This window comes from Salvelinus alpinus, chromosome 13 (assembly GCF_045679555.1).
Source record: "Salvelinus alpinus chromosome 13, SLU_Salpinus.1, whole genome shotgun sequence".
Taxonomy (NCBI): Eukaryota; Metazoa; Chordata; class Actinopteri; order Salmoniformes; family Salmonidae; genus Salvelinus; species Salvelinus alpinus.
In genome coordinates this window covers 39,154,753-39,175,076 of record NC_092098.1, presented here as the reverse complement: position 1 = coordinate 39,175,076, position 20,324 = coordinate 39,154,753, and the positions used below count along the sequence as shown (strand labels likewise).

General features: G+C 41.9%; 1 protein-coding gene across 1 annotated transcript in view; it reads left to right on the top strand.

Moving 5' to 3' along the window:
• The first annotated feature begins 1,020 nt into the window (after window positions 1–1,020).
• The window catches only part of LOC139537679 (double C2-like domain-containing protein beta), a 183,578-nt gene continuing 164,274 nt past the window's right edge, over window positions 1,021–20,324 (top strand). Inside the window, exon 1 of the mRNA XM_071339274.1 lies at window positions 1,021–2,084. Within this exon, the coding sequence (XP_071195375.1) occupies window positions 1,751–2,084 (334 nt within the window). The 5' untranslated portion in view covers window positions 1,021–1,750. The remainder of the gene's footprint in view (window positions 2,085–20,324) is intronic.

Here is a 20,324-nt window from a genome sequence, read left to right as displayed (position 1 = left end):
TTGCTGTCTTTGACAGCTGCTGTTCACTTTTGTCAGCATTGTCACGCTACCTGTGTCAACAGCCACAATGAACAACCAAGGCTGAGCACAGTCTAGATCTGAAAATCACACAGAATCAATGTTTGTGGGACATTTTCAAACACAGTGCTTTGCAGAAGGCATTTAAAGTCACATTTCTTTGACATGTAAATGGATATTTCACTACTTTTTAAACTCATACATTATCTCCAGCACCATACCACTATGAAAATGACAATTTGTTAACATTATGTAGTCAAAAAAAGGTACAAAGAAAATGTCTTTAGAAAATTCAGTGATTTTCAAAAACAGTAATGACGTACCACCCAAGGGGAGGTTGTTTGTCCACTCTACGTAACCGTGAGTTAATTTTAAAAAGTTGAAAAGGACTGATTTTAAATTAAGACCTGATAACATAGGTGGTTATCTGATACCATAGGTGGTTGTGGGGTTTGAACCCACAACAATCTGGGCTCTAAGGCTGCGTTTAGACAGGCAGCCCAATTCTGATCTTTTTTCCACTAATTGGTCTTTTGACCAATCACATCAGAGCCCAATTAATGAAAAAAATATCAGAATTGGGCTGCCTATCTAAACACAGCCAGTGTTACCACTCGATTACACAGACATTCCATTTTTCAATTCTTAATTGTAATTGTGATCTTTGTTATTCAGCACCTGTTGCTCTAGAGATTTGTTTGATAGAAGGTGACCAATGTTTAATTGTCTCACTGCTAATCCCAAACATGGGCTGGTCAGAGATACCCCAGGGCCCGACTCTCTCCCTGTGTGTTACACACAAAACACTTTGCCTCTCTTTCTTTTTTCTTTCTTTCTCTTTGTCGCTAGCTTGTTCGCTCGCTCTCTCTCTCACCAACACATACATATATACGTACACGAACGCTAGCGCTCCTCATAAGTACACAGACACTCTTCCTTACAGACACACATTATGCCTATGCTCTACAGTCCCCACACTCACACGGAGCTATTCACTTCTCTTTCACACACACACTTACATTTGCGGTAGTGCTCCTATAACAGAGACGCGCTCCCTCAAAGACACATTTTATCTTTCACTCCACAGCACACAGGCATGCGCACACACGCACGCATAGGTATTCTCTGCAATCTCTCTCTTTATGCTCTTTCTCTCACACACGGCAGAGCCTCCCTCTCTCTGACAGATGGATGGGGACTAATAGCATAATTAAGTACCCGCACCGGCGGTCCCTGTTTACCGCTCGGTTGCTAAGAGGTGACATCAGCTGAGCCCACCTCCTTCCTCACTAATCTCCCCCCACACCCCCCTCTCTCTCACGCGCACAAACAAACGGCAGCCGTGTGCAGGGTGTGTTGTAGAGGTAGAGAGAGCAGGCAGGCAGCAGTGTGTGAGGCAGACAGACAGCATGGTTAGAGCGTGCAGGGCGGACCAGCCACGGCTCTCCATGTAGCCCAGTGCAGCACAAGCTAGAGGGGGGGAGTCTGAGGAGCCACCAGGACCTACTCATCTCACTAACAGCCAGGAGCTCTCTCTCCACTCAGGCTACTGGCTTTCTTTTCAGGGATAGACTTCAGAGGAACAACTTCAAATTTCATATTTTTTTCTCTGGCTGGCTTTGGTGTTTACTTTCGAGGAGCCTTTTTTGTGTATTTGGGGACACCTGGGGAATAGTTATTGTTTTGACTGGGTCTTGACTGGGCTGGGTGGGCGCTCCAAGGGACCGCATGCATGACACAACGCAAAGGCGAGAAGACCACCATCAGCATCCAGGAGCACATGGCCATTGACGTGTGCCCTGGCCCCATCCAGCCCATCAAGCAGATCTCTGACTACTTCCCCCGCTACCCGCGGGGTCTCCCCCCGACAGCACCCCCCGCCCTCAGCCGGGCCGGCTCGCTGCGCTCCTCCTCCGCCAGCCACAACTCTGGGGATGACCCGGCCCGCTCCCACACCGGTGAAGACCCGGACTGGGCGTTTGGCGGTGCCGCCGCCCCAACACCCGCGGCGACCGGCAAGAAGGAGGAGGAACCGGACGTCGAGGGCTATGACTCGGACGACTCAAGTGAGTAGAGACATTCTCTCTCTTTTGTCCTCTTTTTCTTCCTTTGTTCCTTCCTTCAGTGTCTGGTTGCCGAGTGACCATCTGGTGTGGCTGTGTCTTTTTTGACCTCTTTCTCTTCTCCACTCTCCTTTTCCTTCCAACTGTGGTTGCCGAGTGCCGGTGCGTCTCCCTGTCTGTGGCGTAGCTAACTCTCTGACTGTTGAGAGCCAACTGTTGCTGCCGCAGAGCGGCTGTTGCTTCCTTCCCAGCATGCAATACCACTCCTGCACTCATTCACTATAGACTTCCGTAGGTACCATAAGCACAGATCAACAAAAATAATTATTCTACCAGTGTAAGAAAAGTGATGTGATTACACGTGATGTGAAAAGGCTGGGCTTATGTGCTTGTTGTGCTGAAGCTTCATGCCTTCTTTGAGTAGTTGTAAATTAGCAGGCAGGATATACACTGAGTATACCTAACATTAGGAACACCTTCTTAATATTGAGTTGCACTCAATGCGCGTTTACTGTGAACACTGAGGCTGTACCCAGTTTAAGTTACAGTTTCAGACAGTGGCCAAGTAGGCTACTGTGGCTATTTGATCATAATGTAGACCTACCAGAGTACAGTAGCAGCCAATGTCTGGTGTTCAATGTAGGCCTACATTCCATGAGACTTTTGAAAAAAAAATGCAGGGATTGACATTAACCTGTTTATCCACTTGTCCTTCAGAGAAGGAGGTGACCAGAAATATTGTTGTTGTCTGATGCAAGAAACCACTTTACAAAATAAACTGCATTATTATACCCATACCATTGTTACAGAGAATCATGCTACCCTCTGCCTATTGGCTACTTAGCTTATTTAAGCCTGTCTCAAAATACAACTGGCTCCAGGTGATCTATAAGTCTTTGCTAGGTAAAGCTCCGCCTTATCTCAGCTCACTGGTCACCATAGCGACACCAACCCGTAGCACGAGCTCCAGCAAGTATATTTCACTGGTCATCCCCAAAGCCAAAACCTCTTTTGGCCGCCTTTCCTTCCAGTTCTCTGCTGCCAATGACTGGAACGAATTGCAAAAATCACTGAAGTTGGAGACTTATATCTCCCTCGCTAACTTTAAGCATTGGCTGTCAGAGCAGCTGACCAATCACTGCAACTGTACACAGCCCATCTGTAAATAGCCAATCCAACCACCTACCTCATCCCCATATTTGTTTTTCTGCTCTTTTGCACACCAGTATTTCTACTTGCACATCCTCATCTGCACATCTATCACTCCAGTGTAAATTGCTAAATTGTAATTACTTCGCCATTATGGCCTATTTACTGCCTTACCTCCTTTGCACACACTGTATATAGATTTTTCTATTGTGTTATTGACTGTACGTTTGTTTGTCCCATGTGTAACTCTGTGTTGTTGTTTTTGTTGCACTGCTTTGCTTTATCATGGCCAGGTCGGAGTTGTAAATGACAACTTGTTCTCAAAAAACTGCCCCTTTATGACCAAAAAAAGCTCTTTACCTGACTCACTTTTTTATAGATTTTTAAAAAATGTACACATTTTGTGTTTACTACAACAGCAATCACTCCCCTATTGTTGACTACAAATGATCTATACCTGGGCTAATAACTCACTAACTAGCAAAAGATATGAACAGAATGTGCACACGTGGCTACATGCAGCTCTCGCTTTGATCTCAAAACAAGTGCAGCAACGGCCGCTCATGCTGTAAACACAGTCCAGTTCAAAGTAAATGGCACAGATCCATATATATTGGATAGGTCTATTTGTGTATAGGCCTACTGCAGCTATGATTGTTTATGCCGCACCAGTCTCTGTAGAGTATGGGATGAGTCGTACGTGTCAATGCAATAGAATCCTACTCAGATGCGTTCTATCTACAACAAATTCTCTTGCATAGTTTATTTTGTTTCGGTATGTTGCATTGAAAGTGGCTATTGCGTTGATTCAATCACGATTGCCACAGTAAAGGGAAATGTTGCTTGTGTTAACAGGGGAAACTCTAGAACAGTGGTCATCAACCTTTTCTGAATCAATATCTCTTTCTGAGTCAAAATACAAGCCCGAGATCTACCGCTCAGATTTTTTTTTTTACATTACTTAAAGAACGTAAGCCTATGCAACATTAACCAATTAAAAATAATACTGTAGCAATGAGGTTTATGCCGTCAGCTATAGGCCCAATACATTATCACCGCATATTGGCTTTGTTTGAATTGCCCTGCCAATGCATTGTTGTTCAGGCCATTTAAAAAATATAGATTTCTAAATTTGAGGTAGGCTATATGATCACACCGGTAATAAATCCGTTGTTTTATTACTTGTGAGGCACGGCTGAGTGAGCGTACATTTAAATAATTCGCTTTTTATTTTTATTTTACTGGGCAAATGGTGCCTGCATCTGATGGTCAGTCTCAGCGGAGGGAGAGAGCAGCAGACTGAGGGTCAACCTCTCAACATCCTTCCGCTCTCCCTTTCCTCCACTGACACTGACCAAAAAAGGACACCATCTTCCAGCTGATGGCGAAACTCGTGTCGCACCGCATTATTTCTGCCTCATGCACAAATTCATGTTGTTACTCCTATGAACAGAGAAAGTGAAATATTCCTTGATATTAAAAAAGACCCAAGCTGCTAATAATAACAACAACTCAAGCCTATAGATACACTTTCCTACTCACTCGTCACTACTCACTCACAGGCTCTACAGTGCTTGTTGTAGCGCTGAGTGGAAATAGGAAAAACGCACATTTTATGGCTTATAAAAGGGATGACAGTGCTGAGTAAGAACTTAAACATGAACTCACAGTAGCTCTTTGCTTTATTTGTTGACAGTTTTTCTCTAGTCATGGTTTTAAACGTTTTGAAATCTCAGAGCATCAACTTTGCTGTAGCTTTCTTTTATGCCTGCTACGTTACTGCAGACACGGTAATCTGAGCCATCCGATTGGCCAGTGGTAGGTCTATAGTGCACTGGATTTGCTCCCCGGGCCGCCGGGAAGGCAGAGTTTGTATCTTCAGACACATGAAATGGTTCAAAATGGCAGCAGTTCACCTACCCGGCACACAAGGCAGCTGAATCAGGTGTACCTACTGCTAACAGCCCGAGACAAATATAATAAATAAAAAAATAGGAACACCAGGCTTTATAGTTGGGTTTTTTACAGAAATGGTTTTCGATTGACTAGGAATGCCTTGGAGGTCGATCGGGATCGACCGGTTGGTGACCACTGGTCTAGAAAGTTGAGTGAAGTTCAATCTCGTGCTTCTCTCTGTGGGCTATTTCTTCTGCACCGCAGTCACGGGAGAACTTTGCGTTATTCTCGGCAGTCCCGGGAGAGCTTTGCGTCATTCTCGGCAGTCCCGGGAGAGCTTTGCGTCATTCTCGGCGAAACATCCGCCCCCTTTTGCCCTCAGAACAGCCTCAATTTGTTGGGGCATGGACTCTACAAGGTGTCGAAAGCGTTCCACAGGGATGCTGGCCAATGTTGACTCCAATGCATCTCATAGTTGTGTCAAGTTGGCTGAATCTCCTTTGGGTGGTAGACCATTCTTGATACACACAGGAAACTGTTGAGTGTGAAAAATCCAGCAGCGTTGCAGTTCTTGACACAAACCTTTGCACCTGGCACCTACTACCATACCCTGTTCAAAGGCACTTAAATGTATTGTCTTGCCCATTCACCTTCACCATGTCTCAGTTGTCTCAAGGCTCAAAAATCCTTCTTTAATCTGTCTCCTCCCCTTCATCTACACTGATTGAAGTGGATTTAACAAGTGATATCAATAAGGGGTCATAGCTTTCACCTGGTCAGTCTATGTCATGGAAAGAGCAGGTGTTCTTATTGTTTTGTATACTCAGTGTGTGTAGTGGGCTCCGGACGGATTTGTAGGCATGCTGTTGAGTCTCGGCATGAGGGCTGTTTACATCCACACGCAAGCAGCCGGCCAAACAGCGAGGCTGGCAGGCTCCTGTTGTCTGTGTCTGTCTGTGCGTATGTGTGTGTATGCGTGCGTGCGTGCGCACATACAGTATGAGCTATTAGTATCAAGCTACTGTTGTGTTCGTATGTGCGTGTGTGTGTGACGTGTGTGTGCATATGCCCCAGTCTCGCCTGCCCCAGTCTCTCCTGCCAAAGGAATGCACATCCTGTGACAAGCCCGTTTTGAATTTCTTGTGTCTTACAGTGAGTGGTTTTCGTGTCACCCACTGTCTGAATGCTCTAAAAGCAAATCCCTTATGAGAGCACTAATCACTTTGCCCGGCTCCCCAAACACTCCAGCCAAACGTTACACCACGCCTATGGATGTTAGGTTCTTCAAAACAAATGAGTTTGGATCTGAGTACCTCCCTGAAAATGTCAAGAATGGAAATCCATTCTAGACCATTATAGACCATGATGTGCGGCCCAGTACATCACGAGGGCCAAGCTTCCTGCCATCTAGGACCTATATAATAGGAGGTGTCAGAGGAAAGCCCATAAAATTGTCAGAGACTCCAGTCATCAAAGTTATAGACTGTTTTCTCTACTACCGCACTGCAAGCGGTACCGGAGCACCAAGTCTAGGACCAAAAGGCTCCTTAACAGCTTCTACCCCCAAGCCATAAGACTGCTGAACAATTAATCAAATGGCCACCGGACTATTTACAACATCCCTCATTTTAACGTCACCACAATCAACTTCAATATTGGCAGTCTCAGACTGAAGTATGTAACTAACGATAGAGCAGTGGAAGAATTCAGTGTGAATTCAGTGTGAGTCGTTAGGCAACTAATCACTATTGACAACATTAAAAAGAAGCTACCCTGTTGATGACTGTGCAGGCTGTCCATCCACTGACATGCGAGTGTCACTCAAGCATGTCACTCTTACAGACCCGTTATCTATTTCCTACAATTTCCCTCCAATGGGTGCTGTTGTGGGTCTTTTTAACACTATAGTGAATAAAGGTTAGTGTGACCGCATGGCAGCACAGTAAAGGCTAAATCCATACAGAGTGACATGCAGAGGGTTTAGGGATGCCCTGCCTATCCTATAATCCTGCACCAGATTGGGGGATGGAATGGCAACAGCACGGAGTGGGTGGAATAGGCTGACTTTGACAGATGTTGAGCTATGACCTTGCAGACAGCGCAAAGCTCTCTTATCGAGAGGGGAAAAGAACATGGAGTTGCACTCAGCATTAAAGTAGCCTTGATTTGAAGTGGAATCAAGCCCTTCTTCAACCGTTATATAACGGCTTACATTGTCGAGGACTAATTGTTTTGTACAGTTACCAGTGGTGTAAAGTACTTTCTCTAGGGTAGGGGGCAGCATTTGGAATTTTGGATGAAATGCATGCCCAAATTAAACTGCCTGCTTCTCGGACCCAGAAGATATGATATGCATATAACTGGTAGATTTGGATAGAAAACACTCTAACGTTTCCAAAACTGTTAAGATAGTGTCTGTGAGTATAACAGAACTGATTTGGCAGGCAAAAACCTGAGAAAAATCCATTCAGGAAGTATTTTTCTTTTTGGTTTTGTAGTTTTCTATTCAATGCCATTACAGTATCCATTGACTTATGACTCAAATTTCCGTTTCTATGCCTTCCACTAGATGTCAACATAATTTTACTTTTGATACTTAAGTATGTTTCTGCAATTACATTTACTTTTCATACTTAAGTATATCTAAAACCAAAAACTTTTACTCAATTAATATTTTACTGGGAGACTTTCACTTTTTTTCTATTAAGGGATCTTTACTTTTACATTTACTTACGGTATGGCCAAAACAACTAGGCCTAGTTGTGACATAATTGTTTCAAAGTGCAATAGTGAGTGTAGGTTGGATACAGACTGTACAGAAATGCCAGGTCCAAGTACCTTCAACAATAGACTAGAGAGGTAATAGGACAGGTGGTACTAGTATGTTATTGGTATGGCTGCTGAGAGCATATGCTTTAGTCTGTTGTTGAATGGATTTTGAGCCATTAGATCTGATTGTCTTGGACAGAATGTTAGAAACATATCAGTGCTTCATGGCCAACAGGTGGTTATACACTATTGCTAAAATCATATGCCTCACCTGCTGCTGTACAAACTTGGAACAATTAGATCTGATTGTCTTGGACAGAATGGGGGAAATGCATTAGCACGTAGAGTGCTTCTGCTTCGCCCCAAGGGCACTGGACCAGAACACAGTGTGGTGAACAGTGTTTTCTAACCACAATCCTCCTGGCAGCTCTTCAGTGCTCCTTCTTCGACATCAACAGTAACTGTTGCAATGAGCACGAGGATGCACAAATTGGCAACATGGAGGAGCAAATTAATTGTAATGAAGCCGTGTGTTGTGTGAGATGAGCAATACAAATAGAGCAATTAGAAAGACACACTTGAAGCAACATATAATGGGCGCAGAAACACACAAGGAAGGAGTCATCGGAGATGCCTTAGAACAGTGGTTCACAAACTTTTTATAGTCCCGTACCCCTTCAAACATTCAACCTCCAGCTGTGTACCCCCTCTAGCACCAGGGTCAGCGCACTCTCAAATATCATCATTGCCATCATTGTAAGCCTGCCACACACACACACACACACTATACAATAAAATTATTAAACATAAGAATGAGTGTGAGTTTTTGTCACAACCGGGCTCGTGGGAAGTGACAAAGAGCTCTTATAGGATCAGGGCACAAATAACAATATAATAATAATCAATAATTTTGCTCTTTATTTAACCATCTTACATATAAAACCTTATTTGTTAATTGAAAATTGTGAATAACTCACCACAGGTTAATGAGAAGGTTGTGCTTGAAAGGATGCACATAACTCTACAATGTTGGGTTGTACTGGAGAGAGTCTAAGTCTCCAGGATGCTGGCCTTCTAGGCAGAGTTCCTCTGTCCAGTGTCTGTGTTCTTTTGCCCATCTTAATCTTTTATTTTTATTGGCCAGTCTGAGATATGGCTTTTTCTTTGCAACTCTGCCTAGATGGCCAGCATCCCGGAGTCGCCTCTTCACTGTTGACGTTGAGACTTTTTTTGCGGGTACTATTTAATGAAGCTGCCAGTTGAGGACTTGTGAGGCGTCTGTTTCTCAAACTAGACACTCTAATGTACTTGTCCTCTTGCTCAGTTGTGCACCAGGGCCTCCCACTGCTCTTTCTATTCTGGTTAGGGCCAGTTTGTGCTGTTCTGTGAAGGGAGCAGTACACAGCGTTGTACGAGATCTTCAGTTTCTTGCAATTTCTCGCATGGAATAGCCTTCATTTCTCAGAACAAGAATAGACTGACGAGTTTTAGAAGAAAGTTATTTGTTTCTGGCCATTTTGAGCCTGGAATCGAACCCTCAAATGCTGATGCTCTGTAACGATTCTCTAGCTCTTCCTCCTCCTCGGACGAGGAGAGGAGAGAGGGATCAGAAGACCAATGTGCAGCGAGGTATGATGACATGAGTTTTAATAAAGTAAGACGAAACACAAACACTTTAACAGACTACAAAACAAATAAACGATGTAGACAGACCTGACTTGAGAACTTACAATAGACGAAGAACGCACGAACAGGAACAGACTACATACATGAACGACAAACGAAACAGTCCCGTGTGGTAACGAATACAGACACGCGATACAACCACCCACAACAAACAATGTGAAACAACCTCCCTATATATGGTTCTCAATCAGAGGAAAACGTAAAACACCTGCCTCTGATTGAGAGCCATACAAGGTCAATTAAACCTGACACTTAACATAGAACAAACACAGACTGCCCACCCAGCTCACGTCCTGACCCACTAAACACAACTATACAAAAGGAAAACAAGGTCAGGAACGTGACATGCTCCAGATACTCAACTAGTCTAAAGAAGTCCAGTTTCATTGCTTCTTTAATCATCACAACAGTTTTCAGCTGTGCTAACATAATTGCAAAAGGACTCGCATGGAATAGCCTTCATTTCTCAGAACAAGAATAGACTGACGAGTTTCAGAAGAAAGTTATTTGTTTCTGGCCATTTTGAGCCTGTAATCGAACCCAAAAAGGCTGATGCTTCAGATACTCAACTAGTCTAAAGAAGGCCAGTTTTATTGCTTCTTTAATCAGTACAACAGTTTTCAGCTGTGCTAACATAATTGCAAAAGGGTTTTCTAATGATCATTTAGCCTTTTAAAATGATAAACTTGGATTAGCTAACACAACATGCCATTGGAACACAGGAGTGATGGTTGCTGATAATGGGTCTTTGTACGCCTATGTAGATATTCCGTTAAAAAATCTGCCGTTTCCAGCTACAATAGTCATTTACAACATTAAACTTCTTATGGCTGCAATCCCGTTAACGGGATCGATATGACAACAGCCAGTGAAAGTGCAGGGCGCCAAACAGAAATCTCATAATTAAAATTCCTCAAATATACATGTATCTTATACCATTTTAAAGGTAATCTTGTTGTTAACTTCTTATGGCTGAAGGGGCAGTATTGAGTAGCTTGGATGAAAGGTGCCCATTGTAAACGGCCAGCTCCTCAGTCTCAGTTGCTAATATATGCATATTATTATTAGTATTGGATAGAAAACACTCTAAAGTTTCTAAAACTGTTTGAATTATGTCTGTGAGATTAACAGAACTCATATGGCAGGCAAAAACCTGAGAAGTTCCACTTCCTGTTTGGATTCTTTCTGGGGGTGCCATATTTTCAACCAAGCTCTTATTCAAAATACAGAGAGATATGGATGGGTTTTCACTTCCTACTGCTTCCACTAGATGTCAACAGTCAATAGAACTAAGTCTGATGACTCTAATGTGAAGGGGGGTCGAAGGAGACAGAATTTAGTATGAGGTGCCATGAGGTGACCATGCATTCAACACGCGCGTTCACGTGAGAGGCAGCTCCGTTCCATCTCTCAATTGAAGCCGATTTAATTCTCCGGTTGGAACGTTATTCAAGATGTATGTTAACAACATTCTAAAGATTGAGTCAGTACATCATTTGCCATGTTTCGTCATTTCGTCACGTTATAGTGGTCGCGCTTTGAGACTTTGTTTAGGGTATTTGGTAAACAATTCGAAAGTAGCTAATTTGACATAAATAACGGACATGAACGAACAAATCAAGCATTTATTGTGGACCTGGGATTCCTAGGACTGCATTCTGATGAATTCATCAAAGGTAAGGAAACATTTATCATGTATTTTCTGGTTTCTGTTGAGTCCAGCATGGTGGCTAATTTGGCTAATCATCTGAGCTCCGTCTCACATTATTGCATGGTTTATATTTCCGTAAAGTTTTTTTAAAATCTGACACAGCGGTTGCATTAAGGAGAGGTATATCTATAATTCTATGTGTATTACCTGTATTATCATTTATATTTATGTTGAGTATTTCTGTTGAAACGATGTGGCTATGCAAAGTCACTTGATGTTTTTGCAACTAGTGAATCTAACGCCTCAATGTAAACTCAGATTTTCTGATATAAATATGAACTTAATCAAACAAAACATGCATGTATTGTGTAACATGAAGTCCTATGAGTGTCATCTGATGAAAATAATCGAAGGTTAGTGATTAATTTTATCTCTATTCTGGTTTTTGTGAAAGCTATCTTTAGCTGGAAGAAATGGCTGTGGTTATTGTGGTTTTGTGGTGACCTAACATAATCGTTTGTAGTGCTTTCGCTGAAACCCTATTTGAAATCGGACACTTTGGTGGGATTAACAACAAGATTACCTTTAAAATGATATAAGACACATGAATGTCTGAGGAATTTTAATTATGATATTTCTGTTGTTTGAATTTGGCGCCCTGCACGATATGACAACACTGGCTGTTGTCATATTGATCCCGTTAACGGGACTGCAGCCATAAGAAGTTAATCCCACCAAAGTGTCCGATTTCAAATAGGCTTTTCAGCGAAAGCACCACAAACGATTATGTTAGGTCACCACCAACTCAGAGAAAAATTCAGCCATTTTTGCAGCAAAATAGAGGAGTCACAAAAAGCACAAATAGAGATAAAATTAATCACTAACCTTTGATAATCTTCATCAGATGACACTCATAGGACTTCATGTTACACAATACATATATGTCTTGTTCGATTAAGTTCATATTTATATCCAAAAACCTCCGTTTACATTGGCGCCATGTTCAGAAATGCCTCCAAAATATCCGGAGAAATTGTAGAGAGCCACGTCAAGTAACAGAAATACTCATCATAAACTTTGATGAAAGATACATGTTTTACATAGAATTAAAGATACACTTGTTCTTAATGCAACCGCTGTGTCAGATTTCAAAAAGCTTTACGGCAAAACACAATATTCAATCATCTGAAAACAGCGTTCAGCCACAAAAGCAAGCCATACAGTTACCCGCCAAATTGTGCAGTCAACAAAACTCATAAAAAGCATTATAAATCTTCACTTACCTTTGCTGATCTTCGTCGGAATGCACTCCCAGGACTCCCACTTCCACAAGAAATGTTCGTTTTTTTCGGTAATGTCCATCATTTATGTCCAAATAGCTATTTTTGTAGCGTGTTTGGTAAACAAATCCAACGTCAGGGAAGCGCGTTCACTAAAACCTGACGAAATGTCCAAAAGTTCCGTAACAGTCCATAGAAACATGTCAAACGATGTATTGAATCAATCTTTAGAATGTTTTTAACATAAATCTTGAATAACGCTCCAACCGGAGAAACATTGACTTCAGATGAGCGATGGAACAGAGCTCCCTCTTATGTGAACGCGCATGGTCAAAGAATGGTCAGGTCATGGCAGACCTGACTAATTCCCCTCTCATTCGGCCCCCCTTCACAGTAGAGGCATCAGACAAGGTTCTACAGACTGTTGACATATAGTGGAAGCCATAGGGAGTGCAAACTCATCCATATCTCGCTGTGATTTCAATGGGATCTTGGTTGAAAATCGACCAGGCTCAGAATTTCCACTTCCTGTTTGGATTTTTTTTCAGGTTTTTGCCTGCCATATGAGTTCTGTTATACTCACAGACATAATTCAAACAGTTTTAGAAACTTCAGAGTGTTTCGATCCAATACTACTAATAATATGCATATATTAGCAACTATGACTGAGGAGCAGGCCGTTTACTCTGGGCACCTCTGTGCACCTTTCATCCAAGTTACTCAATACTGCCCCTGCAATCATAAGAAGTTAACAATGTCTACACTGTATTTCTGATCAATTTGATGTTATTTTAACGGACAAAAAATGTGGTTTTCTTTCAAAAACAAGGACATTTCTAAGTGACCCCAAACTTTTGAATTGTTGTGTGTAACACACTGTGGCTGAGGAAAGGCACTTCTCCCAATATAAGTGAACCCCAAATCAATGTAGTTCTCATCATATTTGCACCTCTTCGATGATCCAACGTCCCTGGCTGTTGTTCGGTGCTTTCCCGGGTAAGAGGGCAGTAGCTCTTCAGCTGTATCAGATTCACAACTGTCAGTGTCCATGCTAGCTGGGCTAAAAACAAATGTAGAATTACTTATTCTAACATTGGATATGCTCGTGGAAGAAAAACAACTTGTGTCGTCGACAGGTGCAGGTGTAGTACTGCTGGTAGTAACAGTACTACCAGTAGAGCTGGTATGTGTCTTTATGGACGCGGGCCTTACTTTTTTAACCATTTATTCATTTTCGAGCAAACGGAATGAGCAGCAGCTGTTTGGCTACATACGGACCATTAGTGGAATTCCCGCGAGAGAGTAAGGGTTAATGTGATTGGATGTAAATTATTTGACTAGGCTACCTGTATTTGACATTGTTGGTATTTCGTTGAACACTGGATGGTTTAATTTAATTTTTGCCAGTGAAACGAGGCTACTCAGGCGTGAGAGAAAAACTCACCCAAATGTATAGCCCATTGAAAAATATAAATGGACTGTTTGAAAATGTGAATCATTTTTTACATTATATATATTTTTAATGTGATTCACATTTTTATTTGGCGTACCCCCAACGGCATTTGGCCAGTTTGGGAATACCTGCCTTAGATGTAGGATCTTAATTTGAGCCAGTTTGCTACAGCAGGAAAATAATACTGCAGCAGCAGGGAATGTGAATTTTTAAGTGGAAATTACACACTTCAGAAGCCTTTTTAAACCTCAAATATACTACAAGTGTTACATTTCCTGTATGGTAGGAAAGTTATCCTGCAAAAGGGTGGTCAAATTAATATCCAACATCTATAGGAGGTAGTCGAAATGCAGCAGGTGCGTTTCTTTTGGAAAGTTGTATCTGATGCTTTCTCACTTCAACATTTAACTACTGTCTCACTGTCTCCACCTTGACAGAGTGGTTATATTATAGGACAAATTCGATTAGACCGACATCAAATTGGGAAGCCAAGGTAACAAACAGGGAACCACAATCATGCACCTACTAATGTAGCAATTAATAGTAAATTAAAGTTCTCAACAATGCTGTCAATCTTGGGTCATCATCTGGTGTATGTGCATGTCACCAGCCTATTCGGGAGCAACTAGCTTCCAGTGTTGTGTCTAAGGAAAAGAGAGACACTGAAAAAAAGTCTGATGCATCACAGAAAATAAGCCCTGGTTATTGCACATCCCATGTCAAGGGATGTTGTCACAGCTAGTATTACAACACATCAGGCTGCTGGAGTTACAGTTGTCTAAAGCCTTGTTCACACTGCAGCCCTTAATGCTCAAATCAGTTTGGATTTTCAAATCCATTTTGGAATACAGACTGTCCAAACAGCAAGTTATAAGTGACCAAATCGGATTTGTGTGTGTTCAGACAGCAGTTATTTGCAGACATGGCTATGCTAGTTGTCATAGTAGCAACGTGTGTGTGTGCGCAGTGGCGTAGTTTGATTGGTGGTGCTGCTCGTACTTCATATCACTCAGAAGTTTAGTAGCAAGCTAAGGTGACAACAATGCCTGCCATGGATGTTTCCCAGTTGCTGTGAATGTTCAAAATCATAGTGTAAGAACACATTTAAAGCCTCAAGGATAAAATGATCCAACTTTCAAAACGAGTCCTTTTTTGGCTAGCCACAGCAGTCAACTAGCTATCTAGGTAGCTGTTTAGCTTTCTAGCACATTCACTAATTAGTTTTAACAATTAATATGCTATTGTAACTATCACATTATGTTCTTGTCAAACTGTCTACAGAGTAGCTAGCAAACAACAAGATATGCCAATTAACAGTCTAAAAACCACTTGATGGCAAATAAATAAGATTTGACTGTTCAGACACAAGTCGCATGCCCAGAAATCCAAAAATCGGATTTCTATCTGACTTCATACCACCTACGAACGATGGTTTGAAATGTGGCTTGAAATATCCAATTCCATGTGGCTTTTGGCTGTCCAGACTGCAGGAAAAATAATAGATTTTAATCGGCTATGCAAAGAAAATAATGATTTGCTTCACTTAAAACTGCCAATGTGAACAAGGCTTAAGAGACCACATTGTAGATTAGTCTGACACAGTAGAAAAGAATCTGCCCTATTTAGCTAGTGTTTGTAGCTGTAGTGTCTGTTCAGGTGGATGGTAGTCAGTGAGAAGCCAAAGGATAGCGGGCAGTATACCCTTATAGGGTTGAGGCCAGGAATGGAACTGTTCACTGAAGAAGCTGAAGTGAATGGTTTACTATGGGAGGATAGGGCCATGTATTTGTTTTCTAGTTTGACATACTTAGCCCTTTCCCATTCCATTGTCTAATTTTAAATAAGAGGGGTTTTTGTGTATATTTTCTTGAAACACGGATCTTTTAATAGTACAGTTTACGCACATGGTCAATTAGACATGCTGTACAGTAAAGCAACTTCCTCCTCCTCAAGGCTTAGCTGGGAAGTAATGGGGAGGAGAGGGGGTAAATAAAGAGCATCAAGACATGCTTATCATTACAGCCAGATAAGAAGTAGATGAAATCAACATTTACAGATTTAGTCTGAACCACCAAGTCTAAGAATAGGTATAAAAAAACTAATAAAGAAAAAAACTTAAAGAGAAATTTAACCACTGCTCTATTTCACTATATATGCCCTTGTAATATGTTATGTCATAAAAATCCTCACTACACGCAAATACGAGTGTTTCTGCATCTCACCGGTAGAAACGAGCCATCTGCATTTCCTGGTTGTATGCAAACCACAATGATTTCAGGACATACTTATTGCCCCATGGAGGTAGATCTAGTCAGAGAGGAAGAGGCGAAGCGAGAGGTTTCAATCTCACCAAAATCTGTCCAAAATAAGCCTGATGTGTTTCTATGGGCTTATTTTGGAGCTAAGCTTATCGCCTGCCTTCCCGCCTTAGGGACAACGACTCCCATTATTAGGGAGGAGACATGAGCATCTCATCATTTTAGAAAGATCTCTGATCCAATAAATATCAAAATGTCTGTGTTTGTAGCCAGATTTCAAAACGGAACAGAAGTCTCAACTGATGGGGCTGCCAGGTCATCAAATGTTGAAAAGTGATGCTATTCCATCGATTTTCCCCTTCACTTCAAAGAGGAAGGCATCCGATCAGCCAACATCAACGTAGCAGAAAATAAGACGAGCTGAGCAAACTGAGCTAACTAACATTACCTAGCTAAACCAAAATCTAACTAGCTAGGTAGCTTTCATAAATATGCTGGCTAGACATTTCAAAGCAAATCAATGTATTTAGCCAGCTGCTTTCTACTGATATGATTTGTAACTTTGCAAGCTAACGTTAGCTTCGTTAGGTTATATTAGCTACAGCTTACCGGACCGTATCTAACTACCGCAGAGGCTAACATGACTATTTTGAGTCCGATCTCCTCAACATCTGCAGCGGCATCAACATCAAGCTCAGCACAAGTCACCTTTGCTAAATCTTTCCATGACTCCATGATTAGCAAATAAATGTACTGGAGCTAGGCATAAACGTGGTCTGTGTCTTGATGTCATAATTGGTGTGTTTAGAAGTAGGGTACAACTTCTACTGTAGTTTTCACTGTATTATGGAGGGTAAAGTTGATTGTTCATGCAAGGCTTGAAGTCTAAATTGGAGAATAGGAGGTATTGGGTGTGGGTAACCGACTGGTGTCTGTTGGGGGTGGCTATTGTGTGTGAAGGTTAGCATGCATGATATATTGACCTGAGGATGGTGGGTGGATATAGTACCTTGTTTGAGTGTGTATTGATGTGGACAAAGTAGTAAAATGTTGGCTAATCACTGACTACTGTGTGTCCTACAGACTGATCCTGCTACTGATGACGATGACCTTGACACCAGCTTTAGTAGAACGGAGCCTGTAGACCCATTGGGGCCAGTCAGTAACCAAAAGGCCACTAGTTCAAATCCCTGAGCTGACTAGGTGAAAAATATTCTGATGTGCTCTTGATCAAGGCACTTATCCCTAATTTCTCCTACAAGTTTCTCTGGAAAAGTGTCTGCTAAATGACTAAAATGTACATTGAAGCGTTCAGGTCGGAACAAGCTCAACATCTTCTGACTCTGAAACAACCCAGGACAGCCAAAAGTATTTATGAAAGCACAATACCCTCTTGAGAAAACAAAATCCCCAATACATTAAACTGTCTAGAAGCCAAGTGCTCAATATTTTCACACCCTTGCAGTCAGTTCTTTGGCATGGGGGAGAGGGGCTGTTAGTATACTCTTCTAGCCTATTCACTATATTGTTGGCAGTGCTTGTCTACTCAACAGCACAACTGTAGGTGTTCATACACAACAATACACAACTTTCTACAAGTCAAGCCCCCCTCAAAAGTTGCACATCTTTGCCAACAGCCCATCTCAATGCTCCATTATTGAGACATACAGTACCAGTCTCCTTTTAACATTTTTTTTTTTTACAGAAAACATGGTTTCTTGAAAGGTTGGTGTATCATTTCAATATTCATTTGTTTGCAAATAAACATGTTTCAATAAAACAGTAGATTAGTATGTCAATATAGCAAATAAGTAGACATGGCTTATATTCAGGTTTATTTGCTCTGGAGACCAAGGTTAATTTGCACAGCGGTATGCAGAAACAGTTATGGAAATGTATGACATATAAAGGGAATACTTGCATATGGTGTGTTTGGGTGGTGCAGTGAGGTGTTCGGAGTCACTTTGATACAAGGGGAGATTGTTGTTATGGGACCTTTCACATCTCTTGAGAGTCATCAACCTCTCTGTATCGAAGCGGTATTGTCTGAGAGAAAGACAAAAACGCTATTAGACATTCATGGGCAGTTGTTTACAGTCGTGGCCAAAAGTTTTGAGAATGACACAAATATAATTTTCACAAAGTCTGCTGCCTCAGTGTCTTTAGATATTTTTGTCAGATGTTACTATGGAATACTGAAGTATAATTACAAGCATTTCATGTGTCAAAGGATTTTATTGACAATTACATGAAGTTGATGCTAAAAGTCAATATTTGCAGTGGTGACCCTTCTTTATCAAGACCTCTGCATTCTGCCCTGGCATGCTGTCAAGTAACTTCTGAGCCACATCCTGACTGATGGCAGCCCATTCTTGCATAATCATTGCTTGGAGTTTGTCAGAATTTGTGGGTTTTTGTTTGTCCACCTGCCTCTTGAGGATTGACCACAAGTTCTCAATGGAATTAAGGTCTGGGGATTTTCCTGGCCATGGACCCAAAATATTGATGTTTTGTTCCCCGAGCCACTTAGTTATCACTTTTGCCTAATGGCAAGGTGCGCCATCATGCTGGAAAAGGCATTGTTCATCACCAAACTGTTCCTGGATGGTTGGGAGAAGTTGCTCTCGGAGGATGTGTTGGTACCATTCTTTATTCATGGCTGTGTTCTTAGGCAAAATTGTGAGTGAGCCCACTCCCTTGGCTGAGAAGCAACCCCACACATGAATGGTCTCAGGATGCTTACTGTTGGCATGACACATGACTGATGGTAGCGCTCACCTTGTCTTCTCCAGACAAGCTTTTTTCCGGATGCCCCAAACAATTGGAAAGGGGATTTTCCGGATGCCCCAAACAATTGGAAAGGGGATTCATCAGATAATATGACTTTACCGCAGTCCTCAGCAGTCCAATCCCTGTACCTTTGCAGAATATCAGTCTGTCCCTGATGTTTTTCCTGGAGAGAAGTGGCTTCTTTGCTGCCCTTCTTGACACCAGGCCATCCTCCAAAAGTCTTTGCCTCACTGTGCGTGCAGATGCACACCTGCCTGCTGCTATTCCTGAGCAAGCTCTGTACTGGTGGTGCCCCGATCCCACAGCTGAATCAACTTTAGGAGGCAGTCCTGGCGCTTGCCGGACTTTCTTGAGCATCCTGAAGCCTTCTTTACAACAATTGAACCGCTCTCCTTGAAGTTCTTGATGATCCGATAAATGGTTGATTTAGGTAATCTTACTGGCAGCAATATCCTTGCCTGTGAAGCCCTTTTTGTGCAAAGCAATGATGACGGCAAGTGTTTCCTTGCAGGTAACCATGATTGACAGAGGAAGAACAATGATTCCAAGCACCACCCTCCTTTTGAAGATTCCAGTCTGTTATTCGAACTCAATCAGCATTGACAGAGTGATCTCCAGCCTGGTCCTCGTCAACACTCACACTTGTGTTAACGAGAGAATCACTGACATGATGTCAACTGGTCCTTTTGTGGCAGGGCTGAAATGTAGTGGATATGTTTTTTGGGGATTCAGTTCATTTGCATGGCAAAGAGGGACTTTGCAATTAATTGCAATTCGTCGGATTACTCTTCATAACATTCTAGAGTATATGCAAATTGCCATCATACAAACTGAGGCAGCAGACTTCGTGAAAATTTATATTTGTGTCATTCTCAAAACTTTTGGCCACGACTGTACTGTCTGTATTCTAACTGTAGCAGCAGTATGTATAATATGAAACATCTCACAGACACACGTTAGCTAGGTGGCTAACGTGTGTCTGTGAGCTAGCTAGGTATAGTTACTCCATGACCAATAACATTTGAATTGATTTGATTTTGACATGACTAACCATGACCTAAGCTCAGCAGATACACAAATTAATTTCATCTCCATTTTGGTGGTTAGTTAACTGGTTGTCTGAATGGCTAGCTAGTGAAAGTGACAGCTGAGGTTGATGCTTCGCAAGCACAGCCCAAATTTACTGCCACACACAACTTTTCTTCCTTGACAGATTAGCTAGCTAGCTATTACAAGCAGCTTGGGCCATTTCCATATGAATTACATTATTAGAAACAAGACAAACAACCAACTAGTTAGCTGACTATATAC